Source organism: Crotalus tigris, unplaced genomic scaffold, assembly GCF_016545835.1.
Source record: "Crotalus tigris isolate CLP2741 ecotype Arizona unplaced genomic scaffold, ASM1654583v1 scf7180000017764.6130737, whole genome shotgun sequence".
NCBI lineage: Eukaryota > Metazoa > Chordata > Lepidosauria > Squamata > Viperidae > Crotalus > Crotalus tigris.
This window is the reverse complement of record NW_024096618.1, coordinates 3,440,231-3,458,587: the sequence shown is the minus strand read 5'-3', so window position 1 is coordinate 3,458,587 and position 18,357 is coordinate 3,440,231. Positions and strand designations below refer to the sequence as shown.

The 18,357-nt window shown below is 40.9% G+C and overlaps 1 protein-coding gene across 1 annotated transcript in view; it reads right to left on the bottom strand.

The window, feature by feature from the left end:
* Positions 1-5,665: 5,665 nt before the first annotated feature.
* The window catches only part of DTX4 (deltex E3 ubiquitin ligase 4), a 36,561-nt gene continuing 23,869 nt past the window's right edge, over positions 5,666-18,357 (bottom strand). Inside the window, exons 3-9 of the mRNA XM_039341264.1 lie at positions 17,572-17,633; positions 16,306-16,467; positions 12,543-12,604; positions 11,572-11,724; positions 9,088-9,249; positions 7,965-8,054; positions 5,666-6,513 (exon numbers count right to left, since the gene is read on the bottom strand). Of these exons, the coding sequence (XP_039197198.1) occupies positions 6,280-6,513; positions 7,965-8,054; positions 9,088-9,249; positions 11,572-11,724; positions 12,543-12,604; positions 16,306-16,467; positions 17,572-17,633 (925 nt within the window). The 3' untranslated portion in view covers positions 5,666-6,279. The remainder of the gene's footprint in view (positions 6,514-7,964; positions 8,055-9,087; positions 9,250-11,571; positions 11,725-12,542; positions 12,605-16,305; positions 16,468-17,571; positions 17,634-18,357) is intronic.

The window sequence follows — 18,357 nt, the reverse complement described above, 5'->3', positions numbered from 1 at the left end:
ATCGATTATATCTAGAAGATCAATTATCCCAGTCTGAAGCCTATTCAGGCTGACAGACTCACAATCCTCTCCCTCTAGGGGGGGGGAAACTTTTCCCTTCTTTGTTTTCCCTCAGTTAGGGACAGCAAGATCAAACCTTTGATTTAGGTCATTTTCAGAGCCTCATCAAGCCTGGAGGGAGCCTTCCCAGGTCCCTCGGCCCCAGCAGAGAGCAGCAGGTGAGAATTTGGGCGCGGCCCAATTTTCGGAGCCGGGAGGGCCTGTCAGGCCTTGGATGACAGCTACTGTTTAGCCTGTATTTAAAGTCCTAAATAGCAATAGCATTTAGACTTATATACTGGTTCATAATGCTTTACAGCACTCTTCAAACCAGAGTCAGCAAATTGCCCCTGGCAATCTGGGTCCTTGTTTTACTGATCTCAGAGGATGGATGGCTGAGTGAACCTTGAGCCGGTCAGGATCAAACTCCTGGCAGTGGGCATAGTTAGCCTGCAATTCTGCATTCTAACCACTGCGCCACTACGGTTCCTTAATAATTAGTTATGTTAGTGAGCCATTTTGAAAACATAGCAACAATTGGCATTAGTAAGATGCAACACACTCAAGCCAAACTGTTATATAGTCTTACTTTCAGATTTAGTGAAAATCTACACTCTTACATTGCCTTTAGGTTATTAATCAAGTGGGGAAAGCTCTATAGGAATTTATAGGAAGTAACTGTATCTAGAATCCAAGGGCTACTCACAATTGATTGATGAGTGTCCAAATTGAACTCAGCTCCCAATGACTTTGTAATGTACTTCTTTCTTTTGGTAATAATACTGGGAAGGTTTGTCACTATCTTCTACTAGGATGCCTTTTCCACCCTCCAGACTAGCATTTACCCCTGGGATTTCCTAACGGTCTCCCATCTCTATATTTCTCAAGCCAGATCTTGTTTTTTTAACTGAGACAAGATCAATAAGATCTTAGTTTGTTGATTACCACTGATGAGAAAGATCTTTACCATACACAAGTCTTCTTTCTTCTTGCACTGACTAAAATCCCCTTGTTATAATCCACATTTCTTTATGCTTAGCAATTCTAGACTTTGGAAAAACTACTGCTAATTTTCTTTTCCTTTTCTCCGGCATTTATTTTAGCTCTGGCAACCTGGGAAGATGGGAAAAGCTGACTGTCACGCTCACTTGTAGATTAGAAGTACCTGGATAGTGCAACATAGCTAAAACATACTTGCTTCTCCACCCCCTAATTGTAAACTTAAAATGGATAATGTAAGGATTTAACAAGACTATATTTTCTAGATTTTTACAAGCAATGCTGTAGAACCAAGTTAGGTAATTATAAAGGTAAATCGCATTTTCTCTTTTCAAGAGGTAGAAATATACAGTAAGTTGCATTAGAACATCAGGCATGGTTAATATTTCTCTTCTTTTTGGTGAGCAGGGACATTTTGTAATATTGTTTGATGGATGGATGGATGGATGAATGGATGGATGGATGGAAGGAAATGGGGAAAGAGAAAGGACAGCATTCAAAGCAACTTCACATGTTAGATCTTACTCAGTGATACAAAGTGCGGATGAAGAGCAGTAGAGAGGGCTTTTATCTTTCAAAAAGTAAGATTTTTTTTCTCTTTTCCTCCTCTCTCTCTTGAACTGACCCCACAAGTAAAGCACAAGTCTGGTGCATTAGCACCATTTATTCCCTTGAGAATAGGACCACTGTGCTCAGTTCTTCTTTACATGAATGCATATCCTCGTGGGAAGGGTATTAGAAAAAAGGAGTTTTCCACAATGTCTCATTGAGTCACTCTCCCCACTCCTGGGAGGAAAGTCCAGTTTTTGGACAAGGGCCTTTGTGGTGCCCTTGTTGGACTTCTACACAATAACCTATTTTTACCAGCACTTGAGTTACTTTCATTCTTGTTTTTTTTTCCCCTTTAAATCACAGTGCTTGTCCTCTTTTTTTCCTTCCTGTTTTACAAATTGGCCCCTTATTTGCCTGAAAATCACAGCAGGTCACTTAGAAAATCACACGTATTTGGTTTATTTAATCCAGCAAAGAAAACTGCATGAATAATAATGCATTAAAATATAGTCTTAAGTTGCAAATATATGTATGTATGTATGTATGCATGTATGTATTTATGTAAAAAAATACACTTCAGTAAATAGCATTTTGTATAAAGGAGCTTTAGGGAGTAGTCAAAGAACCACATCAACCTTCTGAAAGCTTGTTTCTACTGTATTTCATTGTTTATTGCTTAATGTTCTGAGCAGTAAGGAATCCATCTTAAAGGAGACAGAAGACGTAAAAACGTAGCACTCAAGTTATATAAAATAACCTAAAACATGCAAAGGTAGAAACTCAGTGAGAAAACGTTTTGACAGCTAAAATCATATTTAGTGCTTCTAGAATGTCTTTGGATTCAGAAAACAAATCCCATATCTTGAATATTTATATATGTAGTCTATTTATCCTCTCATTCCATGATTCATGTTCATATAATATGCATAGAATAATTTAGTAATGGGGATCATGACAGAATTTAAAAAAACAGGAATTTAGTCTCTAGAGGATCATGGAGAGGAATGAACAGCTGTAAAGTTGTTCTTGAATTTGAAAGCCCAAAACAGCCCCACATTGGGTTTTTTTTCTGAATTTTCACAGATACATTAATGTCTGATATTTTTGGATCCTTGGCAAACAGAGAGAGAAGAGCATCCAGCTACTAGCAATAATTAAAGCTAATGTAGTAAGAACAGCAACTGTGTGGCTGCCTGGCATATTGTGTTCTTGTGAAGGAAACAAACAGAACGTAATATAATTCCAAGTTGTATGAAATGCCTTAAAAGATATTAAAAAAAGAGCAAAAGCGAACAAAAATTCAAGCTAGTTTTTTTCGATCTGGTGCCTCAGTTGGATTTTGTTTGTATATGACCCAGTTCTGGCCAACCTTTGATATTGTAATCACTGCACAAGAGACAGGCACTCTGCAAGCCCAGATTTCTCCAGCATTACAACTTTAGCTTGAGGAGAAAGAGGTGCTTTAATTTCTGCTAATTGTGCAGTCAGGGAAACGCTCAGGAAAGCCTTACACAATCCTTGACAATGAACTTCTCTATAAATACGTTCCAAGTTTATTTATAATTGATTTTATGTTTTTTTCTTATCCACATCATTTTCTGACATTAAAATGGGACATTTTGGCTTATCCCCAAATTATATTCTACTACACAGTTTAGGACTGCTCCATCGCTAATTGTGGTAAACTGTTGTTGGTTTCTGTTGAACCGATTCTCCAACATTTATTGTGATTGAAAAAATGCCCCCCTCAGCCCTCCCCCTTACCAGTGGCTCCAGGCAGATAAAATATACATGTTCACTTTTGAAACGAAAGAAAAAATAAACAACAGACAGAAGCACAGACTTAGAAAAGACAAACACAAAACATTATTCAAACTGGCAGTGGAATTTTTCTTTTATTGTTACACCCCAAGGGTGCCATCCTCAAGCAAGGCAACAAACTAAGAGACGGGCAAAACGCACCGTTCACAAACAACAAACAATATACAATATGGCTCCCATATCCCGCCCTCCCACTCCCTATCCCACTACCAGCGCCCACACAATCTGCTTTGGGACTCCAAAACTGGAAACCAAAAACTATCATCCCTGATAAGAATCTTTCATCAGGTTGCTTATTCTCTACAATGCAATTTTAAAAAAAATTCTGCAGAGATGAAAGAAGAAACCAATCAGCCCAAACAATACGAAAGAAAAAAGCAAATTTACTTCCTTCCATTGGGAGATGCATCTGATGACAGGAAAATGTTCTTCCCAACGCTCTGCCTTATCTTGCAGATTAAGTTACATATGAGGGAATGCCATGGTTATAGAGGAAATTTGGTGCCAGAGAGAAAGGTATGAAGAAACCTTGAAAGGGAAATTTGTCTACTAAGACAAGATGTATGAAACTGCAAATCCCGCTGGGAAATGCCCTATTCATTTATTCACTGCAAAAGGGATTTCAGTGTATGATGGATGCTTCAGAACTATTGATAGCCCTTTTTACTATTAGTCTGGTGATGATTTAAGAACTTAATGTTAGGAGAAGAGAACTGGGAAAAGAACAAGCAGGATATTGTTTTAACTTCTGTATCAGGGTATCCAAAAAGAGGAGACCGATACGTACTTTCACTTTTCCAAAGAAATCAAGCATACATGAGCGTGTTTCCAACTTCTTGGGGAAAAAATACCAATAAAAATGAGAACTTCGGGAGCTCCTAAATATTTACACACTGCAGTCTTATCCTTGTGTGACCTCTGTGCTCTTACATATATATACTGTTACCCACTTGGATAAACATACGATCAGCTCCACAAGATGCTCATTTCTTTTATGCTCTCACCTGAGCCTACTTCACTGGCTGAGATCTTTATAGTGCCTCAAGACTAATGGAAATGAATGAGGTGAGGAGGGATATGCAAATCAAATATACATAGGTATACATATAGATCTATTGATAACAGTATTCATATCCTGCCTGCCCCAATCACCAGACTCATGCTTTTAACCCTGGCATAGCCCTTTCAAAATGGCAGGGTGGGGTGGGGATCTTATTTTAATACCATGGTAATCAATAACAATGGCAGTTCTTAGCCTCCAGGTCTAACTTTAAGTACCACTGTGTTACACGTTCTACCCTCAAAAGTCGCTTTCTCATTCATTACAAATACATACATACATACACCCACACACAATATATGTGACAAATCCCCCAAACATGAGGTAAATAAATTCAAATCAGTATCAGGGGACTCCCCCATACAGAAAGTTCAAAGAACCCACCATGAACTGTGGGGACAAAGACAGGAAGTGTCTTTCCCTCACCTCATCGCCCCCTGATCTCTGCTGATTCTAACCCTCACCAGAAACAGATGATACGTAGAACAACCTCCCCAATGATGCAATTCACAAACAAAACTGGGACATACAGCTCAGCATTGATCTGGAAAGTCAGTTGATGCGATCTGACCCAGAGGGCTAGTCGGCACTTCAGCCAAAGCCCAGCTTGATCCAGCACACCCAGCTTCAAGAGCAAAAACAAAGCTTGACTTTGGAGACTGGCATAGCCCAAGAGATTTACTGCCCCTGTTTCACATTCAGTTCAAATACTAGCTGCAATTAATTCATTCTGTCCTTATCCACCCTGAAGTGGGCCGCAGAGATTTGGCATGCATTGACCCAGTTTGGAATGCATTCAAGAGAACGAATTTCCAATCTACTTCACTAAAGAGCAATAAGCAGACCTCCTCTGCTCAACTACCTTGGATGGGAACTATAGATGCAGCCTCTCAACAAGGGAGTGAAGTACTAGACTGGCAAACAGTATATATCATGTCTCACACTGAGCCCATGACCCAAAAGCAGCAGGGACATGACAACATGGAACCAGGCACCTAGCAGGGTAAGAAAGAAGAAGAAGAAGAAGAAGAAGAAGAAGAAGAAGAAGAAGAAGAAGAAGAAGAAGAAGAAGAAGAAGAAGAAGAAGAAGAAGAAGAAGAAGAAGAAGAAGAAGAAGAAGAAGAAGAAGAAGAAGAAGAAGAAGAAGAAGTAGAAGAAGAAGTAGAAGAAGAAGAAGAAGAAGAAGAAGAAGAAGAAGAAGAAGAAGAAGAAGAAGAAGAAGAAGAAGAAGAAGAAGAAGAAGAAGAAGAAGAAGAAGAAGAAGAAGAAGAAGAAGAAGAAGAAGAAGAAGAAGAAGAAGAAGAGAGGGCTGGTTTCAATCTTCTGTACCTCTGAAACAAAGCCATATTTTTTGACTTGCACACGATTCTGCCATTCCAAGCTGTCTGCTCCCCACAGCCATCCCTTATTGTTCATGGACAGAAGACGCTACTGCATCCCAGAGGGGGCCAAAACCCGGTTTTTGAGATACAAAGCTAAAATAACTATGGGTATACTAAGGTTAATATAACCTCAGACCTCAACAGGACACTCCTCCTCATGCTGAAGAGGAACACAAAAACCTTCCCATGTTTGTTTGCTTTGTATACGTCAGGTGCCGTGGGCCACCTATGAGAATGGGCTGGGAGTTCCTCATTTAAGCAAGCCCACTGCTGCATAGCCACAGCTGAGCCTTTTAAGAGGCCTGCAGTAGGAAGATGAGAGGGCGGAGCAGGCACAATGGAAGAGGGAGGAGCTTGACCCATGCACAAGCTGCTATACTTGTCGCCCCTCCCTTGGACAGAGTCTTCCCCTTTCCTCTTACACTTTCAGTCCTTCTCCTGCATCATACTCTCCTCTGTAATGCCCTGAGCTGCCAGCTCAGCAAGTACATTGTCTAGGTAGTTGGGATCAGGGTAGCCGTGGCCCGTGAGATTGGATCCAAATTCCGTCTTGTGGTGAATCTCATTCCAGATGACTGTATCCGATTCCCCAGTGGTGCTTGAAGTGCCTATGGCAAAGATCAGCCTTCGATCCCAGGCCACCAACAGCAGTTTCAGCACCTGCCAGAGGAAATCGCCAAATATTAGAAGAGTTGGGTGTCCAAATGAGAAGGGGCTTAGATCAGAGGTCCCCAATCTTTTGGGCACCAGGGACTGGTTCCGTGGAGAGAGTTTTTTCCGTGGACTGGAGGGTGAGTGGTTTTGTGTGCTGCCTGCATCTTGTGGATGGGGCTTTGTTTGGTTGTGCGGCCTAGTTGCTGGCATGCCGTGGCCCGGTACTGGTCCACGGACTGGGGGTTGGGGACCCCTGGCTTTAGATCACATAAGCAAAATTACTTCTACTTTTTTTTTCCACTGATGTTCTTGCAAAGATTTGGATTCTGGTGCAAATCTACCCAATGGATATGAATAAACTCCACAAGTACACCTGTACAATTGGAGTAACATTACAAGCACTTAATAGAGGCTCCAAAGCATTTACTGCTTCAAATTTTCTCCCAATATTTTACACAGAAAGGAGGGGTTTTTTCCCCTCTTCCAAAAGGGGAATACTCCTGATAACATCAAACACAATGAAAGGAGCATTCAATAGGGAAGATGTTGGATTAAGATCAAGGAGACCGTGACATTTACTGACTGGCTTTGAATTATTTACTCTCTCTTATTTTGAGGATAAAACTGGGAAGGCTACAGAGAAGAAAAAGAATCCCATATGACTCCTTGAGCAATAATAGGAAAGAAACATGTGTGAAAGTACAAGCCAACTCTCCCTAGGCCAGTGGTGGCGGACCTATGGCACGCATGCCAGAAGTGGTACTCGGAGCCCTCTCTGTAGGCACACGCACCGTCACCCCAGCCCCGCCTCCTCCCATGGCCCCCTCCTCCCCAGCAGCCCCCCAGAGGAGAGTCGTCCCCGCAATGCTGCGCAGCCAAGAACCTGGTAGCTAGGCAGCGGGAACAAGACTCCGCCCTTGCACCCCATCATATGCAGATGATGCTGCAGGGCATGGGTGGAGGGCGTGGACACCATGAAGCTGCTGGGCTGCCTGGGTGATCTATGGCAGGCCATGGAAGTGGTGGGTGGTCCAGCGGGCACGGTGGAGCGGGGACGGGGTGGTGGTTATTGGGCACTCAGTCTCTAAAAGGTTCGCCATCACTGCCCTAGGCAAATTGGATCCTCTTCTCCAATGCTAAGAAATAATTACTCTCAGTTGTGCCTGGGAGGAGGATACATGTGTGCAAAGGGTTGAGCTGCAATTTCCATCACCTTCAACTACTCCATTGGTTAGAAACAACTAGAACACTGCAACCCTCCTTTTCTTTCTAGGCCTCTGTTTCCTTCGTAGAATCCAAAGCAACATAAGCTGTCATTGTGTAAGTTGCTCGGAAGAAACTCTCCGATGTCAGTGAATGACAAACTTGTGCCTTAGACAGCATACGCTGTTTTTGGTAACTAGATCTGTTCCAGAGACACATGTTTATATTTATTATAATATTAAGGTGCATTCTACCTTTCTGCCTCTTTCACTGTCTGGGAGGTAGCAGTGTCGAGGAAAACCCCGGGCAGTGAAACTCTTCCCAGGACTCGGATGCTCTGGTCCCTAGAAAGAACAGGAGATAATTATTACTTCTAGGTAAAAGACAATGCACATCCAACTGAGACAACTATCATACAAATGAATTAAAATCCCTTTTTAGATGGGTCTAAAGAAAATTCAGATGTAAACATAACATAGGCACGTATTATCACATTTGGTGGACATGTGGTAAGGCAAAGGCCTATTGGAGAAAGATACATATGTGGTTAGAAAAAATATTGGGTGAACAAGCGAATTTTAAACTGAACTTTTTTTACTAGGTATTATGTCTGAAAAGACTAATAAGCAGAAATTATATTTAATCTTACACATTACTACAGCAGCGAGAATAATTTTTGCACAATACTGGAAGAATGAAGGGCTGCCATCAGAAGGAGAAATAATCAGGAAAATATTGGAATGTGCAGAGATGGACCGATTAACTATGAGGTTGAAAGATAAAGAAGATACAGACTACTATCAAATTTGGAACCTATTTTATTCTTGGTTAGAGGAAAGAATGAAGGATTAGGAATTGAACATGTATTAGCATAGCAAACTCCCGACAACTTGTTGATTGGAAAAATTAACATATGTTGATGAAAAAAAACCAATAAAATCTTTACAAAAAAAAAAAAAAGAAAATTCAGCTTCAGCAGAGGGCACTACCTCATTGGGACTGTAAGGGCTGAGAACTGAGTTGGCTTGGGACTACATAGACTGGAGACTTCTAATCAATGCCAGCTTGGCTGGCTCAGGAATTCTGGGAGTTGAAGTCCATGAGTCATAAAAGAGCCAAGGTTACCTACCCCTGGCTAGCCTGAGAAACCAAAATCATCTTGGAAGAAGCTGGTGGCTAAAAGTTTCTATATTGCTTCCCAGAAAACTGAAAGATATGACCATGAGGTCACCAGAAGTAGTTTGAAGGAGGCTTCACTTTTTACAGAAGGTTTACAGGAGCAGGATAAAAAAAATCCCAGCTAAAATCTACTGCATTGCCCACTACGGTCTTAGTTGCAAATACACTCCTCTTAAGACGCCTACCTAGGAATCTCACCTGTATTCCTGGTGGAATGTTGTAGATTATTCGGATAGTTTTACAGTCAAGGTGTCCCGGCAGTGAATGCGGGATGAGGTGATATTCCATTTTTCCAGGAGGCTGGGTGCCAGTCTTCACCCCATAGATGGTTTTGCAGGTTGGACACTGCAAGCTCCCATCCTAAAAGAAAAGAATATAAATAATAACACCAGCACAGAATTTAAAAAAAATCATCAAGATGATATTAATTATGCTGCTAACATTGTAAAACAACTTAGGAGTAATAGATAAGATCTCACTGTCCAGAATGCTTCATAACTTCATACATTCTCAAATTAAAACAAAAACAAAAAAACAGAAGTAGATTAAGGAAGATTGAAGACAAGGTCTCTCCTCTCTTAATTTGCATATTTAGCCCCTCTAGGCATTTTATTCAAACCACATATGTTAAGTTCTTCCAACCATAGTTTGCAGTCTTAAGCATAGAGTCAAGTTATCTTTAAAATGTAACACAAGAATATTTATTACTTTTAATAAGCAGTATGAGAACTGAATTTTTAAAAGGAGAGAAAAGATGTTGCTTCAATAGTTAAGTCCACAATTTTATCACAGGTTCAGCAAAGTTTTGAACTCAGCTGACAAGGAAAGCCTCTTTCTTAGCCCAGGGAACAGCAGTGAACCTGCTAAACCATTGAAATACTATTAAATGGCGTGAGTTTAAATGGACTCCAGAAGATGGTAGAGGACAGGAAGGCCTGGAGGAACATTGTCCATGGGGTCGCGATGGGTCAGACACGACTTCGCAACTAACAACAACAGAGATGGGTGTCTTTCTGTCCATGGACCCCAAATGGCAGCTGGTGAATTCTGCACTTTCAATTTAATTCCGAGTCAGGAAAAAAACAGACTCTTCCATTAAATTATCAGTATTTGCCTTTGATTTGAGTAAATTATTGACTAGGCTCACTACAATAGATCTTAGCAGCAAACAAGCAAAAGCTGTAACTTGATTCTTTTTCTAATTTGTTCCTCTTAAAATAAGATAAACCTTTATTGTCACTTTTTTTTGCGAACACATGGCACACATTAAAAAATGAAATCCGATGCCTACTCTCACACACACATATATACATACATATATTAACCAAAAATAAAATACATTTTTAATTTTAATTTTTAATCAAGAATAAAATAAGCCCAAGTCTGTGGTTTGCAGGATACATTATACTACAGCCAAAACAAAATAAGTTTAATGTGACATGTGATCCAACCCCCATGTATACGTGCTCGAAAACTGTGGTCTGATTGAAAGCAGATCTGTAAAGATATGTGGGGGGGTGTTGTTTTGTTTTCTTAGTTAAGAGTTGATTCTTGTCTGTTTAAAATCATATTCCTGCACAAGCATTAGAAATGTAATTATATAAAATGATCAAGAAAGATTTGGCAATGTAGTTTAGCAGGTATGGCCCCCGAGGTAGCAAGCAAAAGCCAGATAACGGCATAAAAAGGTCAGGCCTTGTAAATGGAGCAATATTTTAATGCTTTATTGTAGAGAAGGAATGTAGTAGATAAAGGGTGAAAGCAAAACTAAGGCACCAGCCTCAAGATCTGGATTTATGTGATTATTTTATTGTTAATATAGAATTTGGGGGGGGAGTTGTCCTCTCTAGGCAAATGCAATTAATTACTCATGACTGATAATGTATATTTTTCTCTACAATCCTTTGCAAATCTGTATTTGGTGTCTTGGTCTAGTTGGCTGGGAGTACAGTGATCACTGTTTCAGAATATTTTAATAAAAAACACCAATTTGCTTTGGATCTGTATTGCTTTGGTTCATTTTTCCATAGATAACTTTTTTCCATGACAATGGAAACAGAGGCTTTTTCATCCAATGGCTGTAAGTCAGGCAGTCTACAACTTCTAAGAGACATTCTGCCTAGACACTGCCATATAACCAGAGACTGAGAATTTTGTTTTCTCAAACAATGCATTAATAATGAGATTTTTAGACTGACATGCCATCACAGAATCATAACTCAGTTAAGTGGGGAAATCAAAATACTATTTAACAGATGGTGATCATTAGAATTTCTAAGCACAAGGAAATACAGCCACCTGTGTGATCTTAGCCAATTCAGGGAACCAATATGTATTATACCTCTGTTGTTTTCTCAGTTAAAATACAATAAAAATCAACAATACAATTAAACATGAGCAGCACAAAGACTTTTCCTACAGCATGTGCAACATTTCCTAGAGGAAGTCAAATAAATTATGATATGTATTTCCCCCTATAACAAATTGGATGTGTTGAAGCTCCAATTTGTCCCTTGTGACTTCCTCCACTTTAAATGCAGAACAAAACACCATGAATGGCATGAAATCATTGTATCCCCCCCAAGAGACCGTTATTTTTAAATATGAAGACTGCTAGCTATTCAGTCTTGAATAGGGTTCATGATTTACCCAGTGTTTCCCCAGAGAATCCCAGGAACACACCTTATTTCCATTGTTATACATGGCCACAAGGCAATGGAGGTGATACATGTGACCGCATTTGGACAGTTTGCCCACCAATTCTGGCTTGACGACTGGTTGAGGTCCTTTGTAGCCTGAGGGAGCAGAGAGGCGTTCCATGCAAATAGTACAGTCCTGAAGAGAAGCGGGAAATTGTTAGGTGAGAAAGCATCAGAATCTTGGTCTACAGGAAGATTAGGTTACATAGGTGTGAGTTGTTGCGGCCTTACTTATCTCCTTGGAAATAGATACATCTAAAGCAGGGGTCTTCAAGCTTGGCCCTTTTATGATTTGTGGACTTCAACTTCCAGAATTCCTCAGCGAGGCACACTGGCTGAGGAATTCTGAGAGTTGACGTCCACAAGTCATAAAAGGGCCAAATTTGAAGACCCATTATCTAAAGGAAGTGTATCTGCCACAGCCATCCCCAACATTAAAATGAGAGGAAGCTACCCATAGAAATGAGGATATTGAATTGACCATCTAATTCAGTATTATCTGCTTTGATTTGATTTGAAGTGGTTCTACACTTCTCAGTCTCAGCAAAATTCCTCAAAACATTTTGGCTTTCCCTGCATCTTCACTGTAAACCAAGGACAAAAACGGGTTTCTATGTATTTTATTAACCAAGCTTAATGGCTTCATGTTATGTGTGAATACAGTTAATGGTGGGTTCAAATCACATACTATACAAAGACCAAATTCACTGTGCTTAAGCTTAGTGCAATATAAATTTAGCCACTTTCGTCTTCTGAGGAAACACCTACCAAAGAAATAAACTATACAGCAATAGATAGTTGATCAGCATATTGTACCACTAATAGTTACAGTTTAATTTTTGCCCTGAAATCTCCATACTAAGCATATTGCTCTGCATCAACAAATATTTCACTACACTTGGCTTCACTACACTTGCAGAAATAGATGCCCTATATAGAGAAAACCAGACTTACCTCATCTGGAGGATGGCGTACCTTCTGCAGGTATTTTTTCAAAACTTCCTCTGTAGTTTTACCTAGACATCAAAACAAGAGAAGCAAACTGAATTATCTCTTTCCTGATAGCCATCAAGAGAATGGAAGACAGGGCAGGAAATGGAAAGCAGGGAGGAAAGGAGCAAAGCTTCCTAGTGCTTTGTTATAAGTTTTGACAGAACTACAAGAGAGAGAGAGAGAGAGAGAGAGAGAGAGACAGAGAGAGAGAGAGGGAGGGGGTGAGTGAGTGAGTGAGTGAGTGAGTGGGTGAAAGAAGAGGGAGAAAGCAAATGCTATTCTGCAGCTTTGTGGAGCCTAGTTTTCTCCCCAGGCCTTTGGTTTTAATATAGGTAGGCCTTGGCTTATAATCACAACTGATCCAAAATTTCTGCTGCTGAACGAGATAGTTAAACAAGTTTTGACCCATTTTATGACCTTCCTTGCCGCCGTTATTAACTGAATCACTGCAGTTGATGGTCATTAAGCGGTTCTGGCTTCCCCATTAACTTTGCTTGTCGGAAGGTGGCAAAAGGTGATCACATGATTCTAGGACACTGCAGCAATCATAGATATGAGCCAGTTGCCAAGCCTCCAAATTTTGATCACGTGACCACGTGGATGCTGCAATAGTCATAAGTGTGAAAAATGATCAAAAGTCACTTTTTTCAGTGCCGTTAACTTCAAACGGTCACTAAATGAATGGCTATAAGTCGAGGATTATCTGTACTGGATCAATTCAGATGTTACTAAGTCAGTTTGTGAAACATAACCATAGTCTGCCCAGACATTCAAACCATCAACTAGTATTTCTGAGCGGCAAACCAGAATCAGAAGCTATGGCTTGAAGTATATTGCATACCACCTTATTCTCTAAACTATGATACTAGGCAATCTTCTTCTTCCAGGTCAAAAGCACTTTGATGCACTACACTCAGTTGAAGGCTCCTTTCGTGTCCCATGAAGTTGCTCACTGAAGTGGTACCCATTTATCTACTCGCGGTCACCCACTTTCAAACTGCTGGATTGACAGGAGCTGGAACATGTGACTGGAGCTCATCCTGCCATGTGGCAGCAATGAGTCTTGAACGCAAGCCTGCTAATTGTCAGCCCAGCATCCTAACCTTGTGCGCCATCACACTCTTGTACTATGAATGTTCTCATCAATGAATGTCAACTGAAGATGCATCCCTCTGTAAGCCTGCATGATACATAGAGGCAGGCTAAGTAGAAAGAAAATAAAAACAGTCATAAAACTTTTGCTGCGGGCTTCTTAATTAAGCTTCCCAATAATCTAACCTACCTACAGCTCTGCTTTTGCTATGAACTACCATGGTGGCAGGGTTCAGAAAGAACGTGCTTGTTTTAATCTTAAATAGGCTAACACCCACGTGTACACCTCTAAAAAATTAAGAAACAACAACAATAAGAATGGATTTTAAATCATCATACCAACTTGCTCAGATTCCACAGTGAGTCAAAATTTACACCCTTCCCACGTATGGGAGAGCCAGTTTGTCTCTCCTTGTGATGTTGTAATATTCTTGAATGTGCCTCCAGATGAAAGGTGGCTGCAAACCAAAGTCAGGCTAAGCAGTTCCAAGTCTGACTCCTTTACATGATGGCCCTTGTCCTTCTAGCCTCCCTCCTGCTTTCAGGAGTATAATTTTATGAAGGAGTATATAACACCCATAACCTTTGTGTGCCGCTGCACGGATGGATGAGTGAGTGATTGAATTCTGCACCGAGGAGATAGAAAAGCTTATAGAAGAATCTCTACTCAGTGCCCTGAGGAAAATATGCCTTTGTCTTCAGTACATAAACAAACAAAGACTACAACAGATTAATCTGACAAAAAAAATTAACCCTTATCCTGTCTTAAGAACAGGAAATATCTTGGGGCAGAGCACTGACAATGGAATCCCGTAGACATGTGATGCTTTCATGGTTATGTTTTTGCTCACTTTTTTAATTTTTTCCTGGATATGAGGGGCATCTCATAGGTGGAACTACATCATCTAATTAGTCAGGACCGCAATTTCTCACTTTTTACATTCTTCTCCAGCATCTGGGAAGAATTCTAACCTGACCAAGATTATTGCAGGAATGAACAACTTAAACTCTCAAGAGTTGCCTCAACTCTCTCTCTCTGTAGCCTGCAAAGCACTCTCCAACCACAGCAGCTGAAAACTGGTCTGCTATTTGAGGCAAAAAATAATGCTCGTGGAGTGAAGCAGAAGTCAAAAATAGATTTAGCAGTTAAAAACCACCCAAAATCTGGGAAAAGAACCAGAAAACTGTGGCTCTAACTACATGTGCCACATCCCTCCGCTTGTTTTATATCAGTCTACCCTTCCCCCATCCCAAGATCTTCTTCTCCAACAAAGTATTATATGGACACCAGCTACTGAAAGGTTGCTCACCTATAGCTTTACAATATTAAAAGACAGTACTATTGTACAATATTACCCCTCTAAAAGGTGAGACACTATATCATGGGCTTCATTATTCTGTTATCAAATGATATGAATCAAAGGTGGAACTTGAGTTGCATAATACCTACACATTACCCACTTCTGTTCACCCTTATCCCTGATGCATGCAATTCTCTAGATACTTGATGAGACAACCATACCCTGTATGTGCTCCCTTGAGAAAGATGGAAGGAAAGCAAAGTGACAAGAATCAATTACAGCAGTGATGGAAAATCTGAAGGGCCAAGCTGGGGACAAATCATCCCGAAGAAGGTCTAGCTACGTGACTGCTCAGGGTGGATAAGAAAGGCATTCACACAACTGACAGCAGACTACAGTGCAAAATTTAAGCTTCAGCTCTTTATCATGAAAGGAGCATGGTAAGTGTATCTGCCCTTGTGGCATTTTAACAAGGCCGGTGGTGAACTCGTGCGCTCACTCCAATGACTGTGATTCCATATTCTTTACAGACACACAAGGGACAACAGGCTTCTAAACAACTCTTTTATTCCATTGTCACCTGGAAGTAAGGCTTACTATTTGTCAAGCAGATGGGATGCACCTTGGAGAAAGGACAATTTAAAAAGGAAAAGCCACATACCAGAGAGAGTGTGAAATACATCATGCTCACCACAGCTGGCTGGGAAAGGATGAGGCAGTGGCGGATGTGTTCTGCTGGGAACATGTGTTAGGTAATGCAGAAGAGTGCTCTGGAAGGACACTGGTTGGATATCTGCCACTGTCCAACCATCAACAGATACAGCCACGCATGTGGATGGGGTAGCAAAATGGAAGCAGGGAAGGGGCAGCGCACGGAGAAGAAAACTCTTTAGAACAATGTCTGAGTGATAGTTACAAGAAACCAGGAGAGAAGAGAAGAAAGAAAGGTCCGTAGACCGAGACCTGCAAAGACAGGAATGTACTGTCACCCTCCAGAAGTAGCCAGCCAAAAATAATAGAGAATCAGAACACCTGATATCCCTCTGCCAAAAGTCGTAAGCAGCCAGGGACACACTAAGGCAGAAAAGGAAGATGCAGGCGTTTACCCAGCAAGCTTAACCTGTATTTTTTTTTTCCCAAGGTACAGCTGGCGCCTCAAACGATCTTTCAGTTTCTAACATCAGTCAGCACAAAATCTGGTTTGGTATGATGTCTAAGTTACAATGTAATTCTCCTTATGGGTTTGCATATTTTGGACACCCGCCCCTTCCAGTTATGCAATTCTAATGAGATGAGGCAATAGGAAGAAGCAGAGAAGCTCTCGTTCTTACCTTTCTTGGTCTGCTTTTTGGTAGTCTTACGGCAGGTATTGGCGATGCCAGGGATGGATTTAATGTCACTCTTGCTGACAGGAGGAGGGTGCAGAACCAGCTTTGGAGGCCGAGTCAGACAGACAGGGAGCCCTGCAGCACTCATAAGTATCCCTGTGATTCCTGACAGGAGAGGAAGAGAGCATAAGCATTTATAGACAGCCTCTTTCTTGCTTTATTTCTGCTTTACACTTAAGGGCTAGGATCTTGTTTCATCTGTGCGGTTATTGCCCATTTATACAGGGTTATAGCAGACTGGCTCTTTACCGGTTCCAATTTTTACAAAGCTTTAAAGCAGTGGTTCTCAACCTGTGGGTCGGGACCCCATTTGGGGTCGAACGACCATTTCACAGAGGTCGCCAAACAACACAGTCCGCCATTTTTTCCCCCTTTCCTTAGCTGTGCTATTCCCTTTTATTCTATTGGCTTTTGAAAGCCAATAGAATAGACTCTCTTGAATAGAGTCTAATTCTATTGGCTTTCAAAAGCCAATAGGAATTGTCCAGGCTGTCTCTGCCCTGCTGAGCCCGCCAAAAGTCCCATTCTGCAAACGGTACTGCACCAGTTGAGTAGTCCTCGATTTACGACCGGTTGAGTAGTCCTCAACTTATGACCGGTTGGGGGTCGTGGCATTAAAAAGGTTGAGAACCATTGCTTTAAAGGATATCAGAAAACTAGACAAGCCATTTACAATGTCATATCCTCTTCATATGCTTGACTAATATGCCATGCAGGGTTTGGGACTCCGACTTATTTGAAAGGCATTAATTTTGAGGTTTTTAAAATTCAAACTTCTAAAACGTGCACAATCATTATCACGCATAGTGAAAATGAGTATTTTTTTTTCTCTTTTAAAGTTCCACTCTCTCCCTATGGTGCGTGTACAGTACACTAGTTTTCCCCAAACTTCTACCTTTTAGATGTGTTGCACTGTATGACTCTATCTATCCCCAAGCAACATGGGCATTGAACATCCCATCTTGTAGAACATCACCATCACCTTCCTTTATCTGTTCCTCAACACAACTTGTATCTTCATTCATCTACTGCTCAATGTTCCTCTTCCACTTTTTGAATGAATACAAAGAATTGGCTCCCCCCAATTCTTGGAAAAACCCTGCTGAAGTCAGGGTTTCAAAATACCTTCCTGCTTAAGGGTCCCTTGCTTAGGTCAATCAAGAGCTATTAACGGTATTTCTGGTCCCACTAGATTTTTGGTTCTCTTACCTGCTAGGGCAGGGTTGACTGGGCTTGAGCCATTGAGGTTTTTTACAGGAACTGTAGGGACTCTATGACAGAATAAAACACAGGTTATTAGAGATGGCTGAAAAATGAACCCGCATCTCTGTAAAAGCAGGAGTCTCTGAGAACTAAGCATACATGGGAAGAAAATTGTGAACAAGTGTCAAAGCAAATCTTGGATTCTCTAAAAGATGGAGCTGGTAATGGAGTATGAGAACAGAGAAGAATCCATTGTATCCTATATATGCTATATGGAGGAGGGAGAGAAGTTTCTGCATATTCTTTTATCCCTGGACTTTTTTCTTTAACATCCTAAAAGAGGTACCAAGTCTAGACCAATGTAGCATGGCAGATTACAACTCTGCCTTTGGTTGCTAGCAGCCTGAGGCACAAACACTCTTCCTAGTTGAGCTAGGAGACTCAGTGTGGGAAAGATAAGCAAGGAAATGGATCTTGAAAGAAGGGTAGGTAACAGAGGCATAAGGACTGGTTTGATCAATAGGCAAATCAGTGATTGTGATAGGCATGTTATTCTTTAAAGGCACGTGTGCGCAGGGATTGAGAAGATGGTTAGATGTATAAGGATAGGCTTATTCCAGTCATGATCATCTACCTGCCTAAATGAATTACAGGATGACTTGTAGGGACTGGCAGGCTATGGGAACAATAGGAAACAATCTTTTTAAGAAAATATTTTCAGGATACTTCTTCTTTCTATTCTTAATCTCAGTGCTGTTTTTTTCTAAGGCTATACCTTCTGCCTGAAGTTAG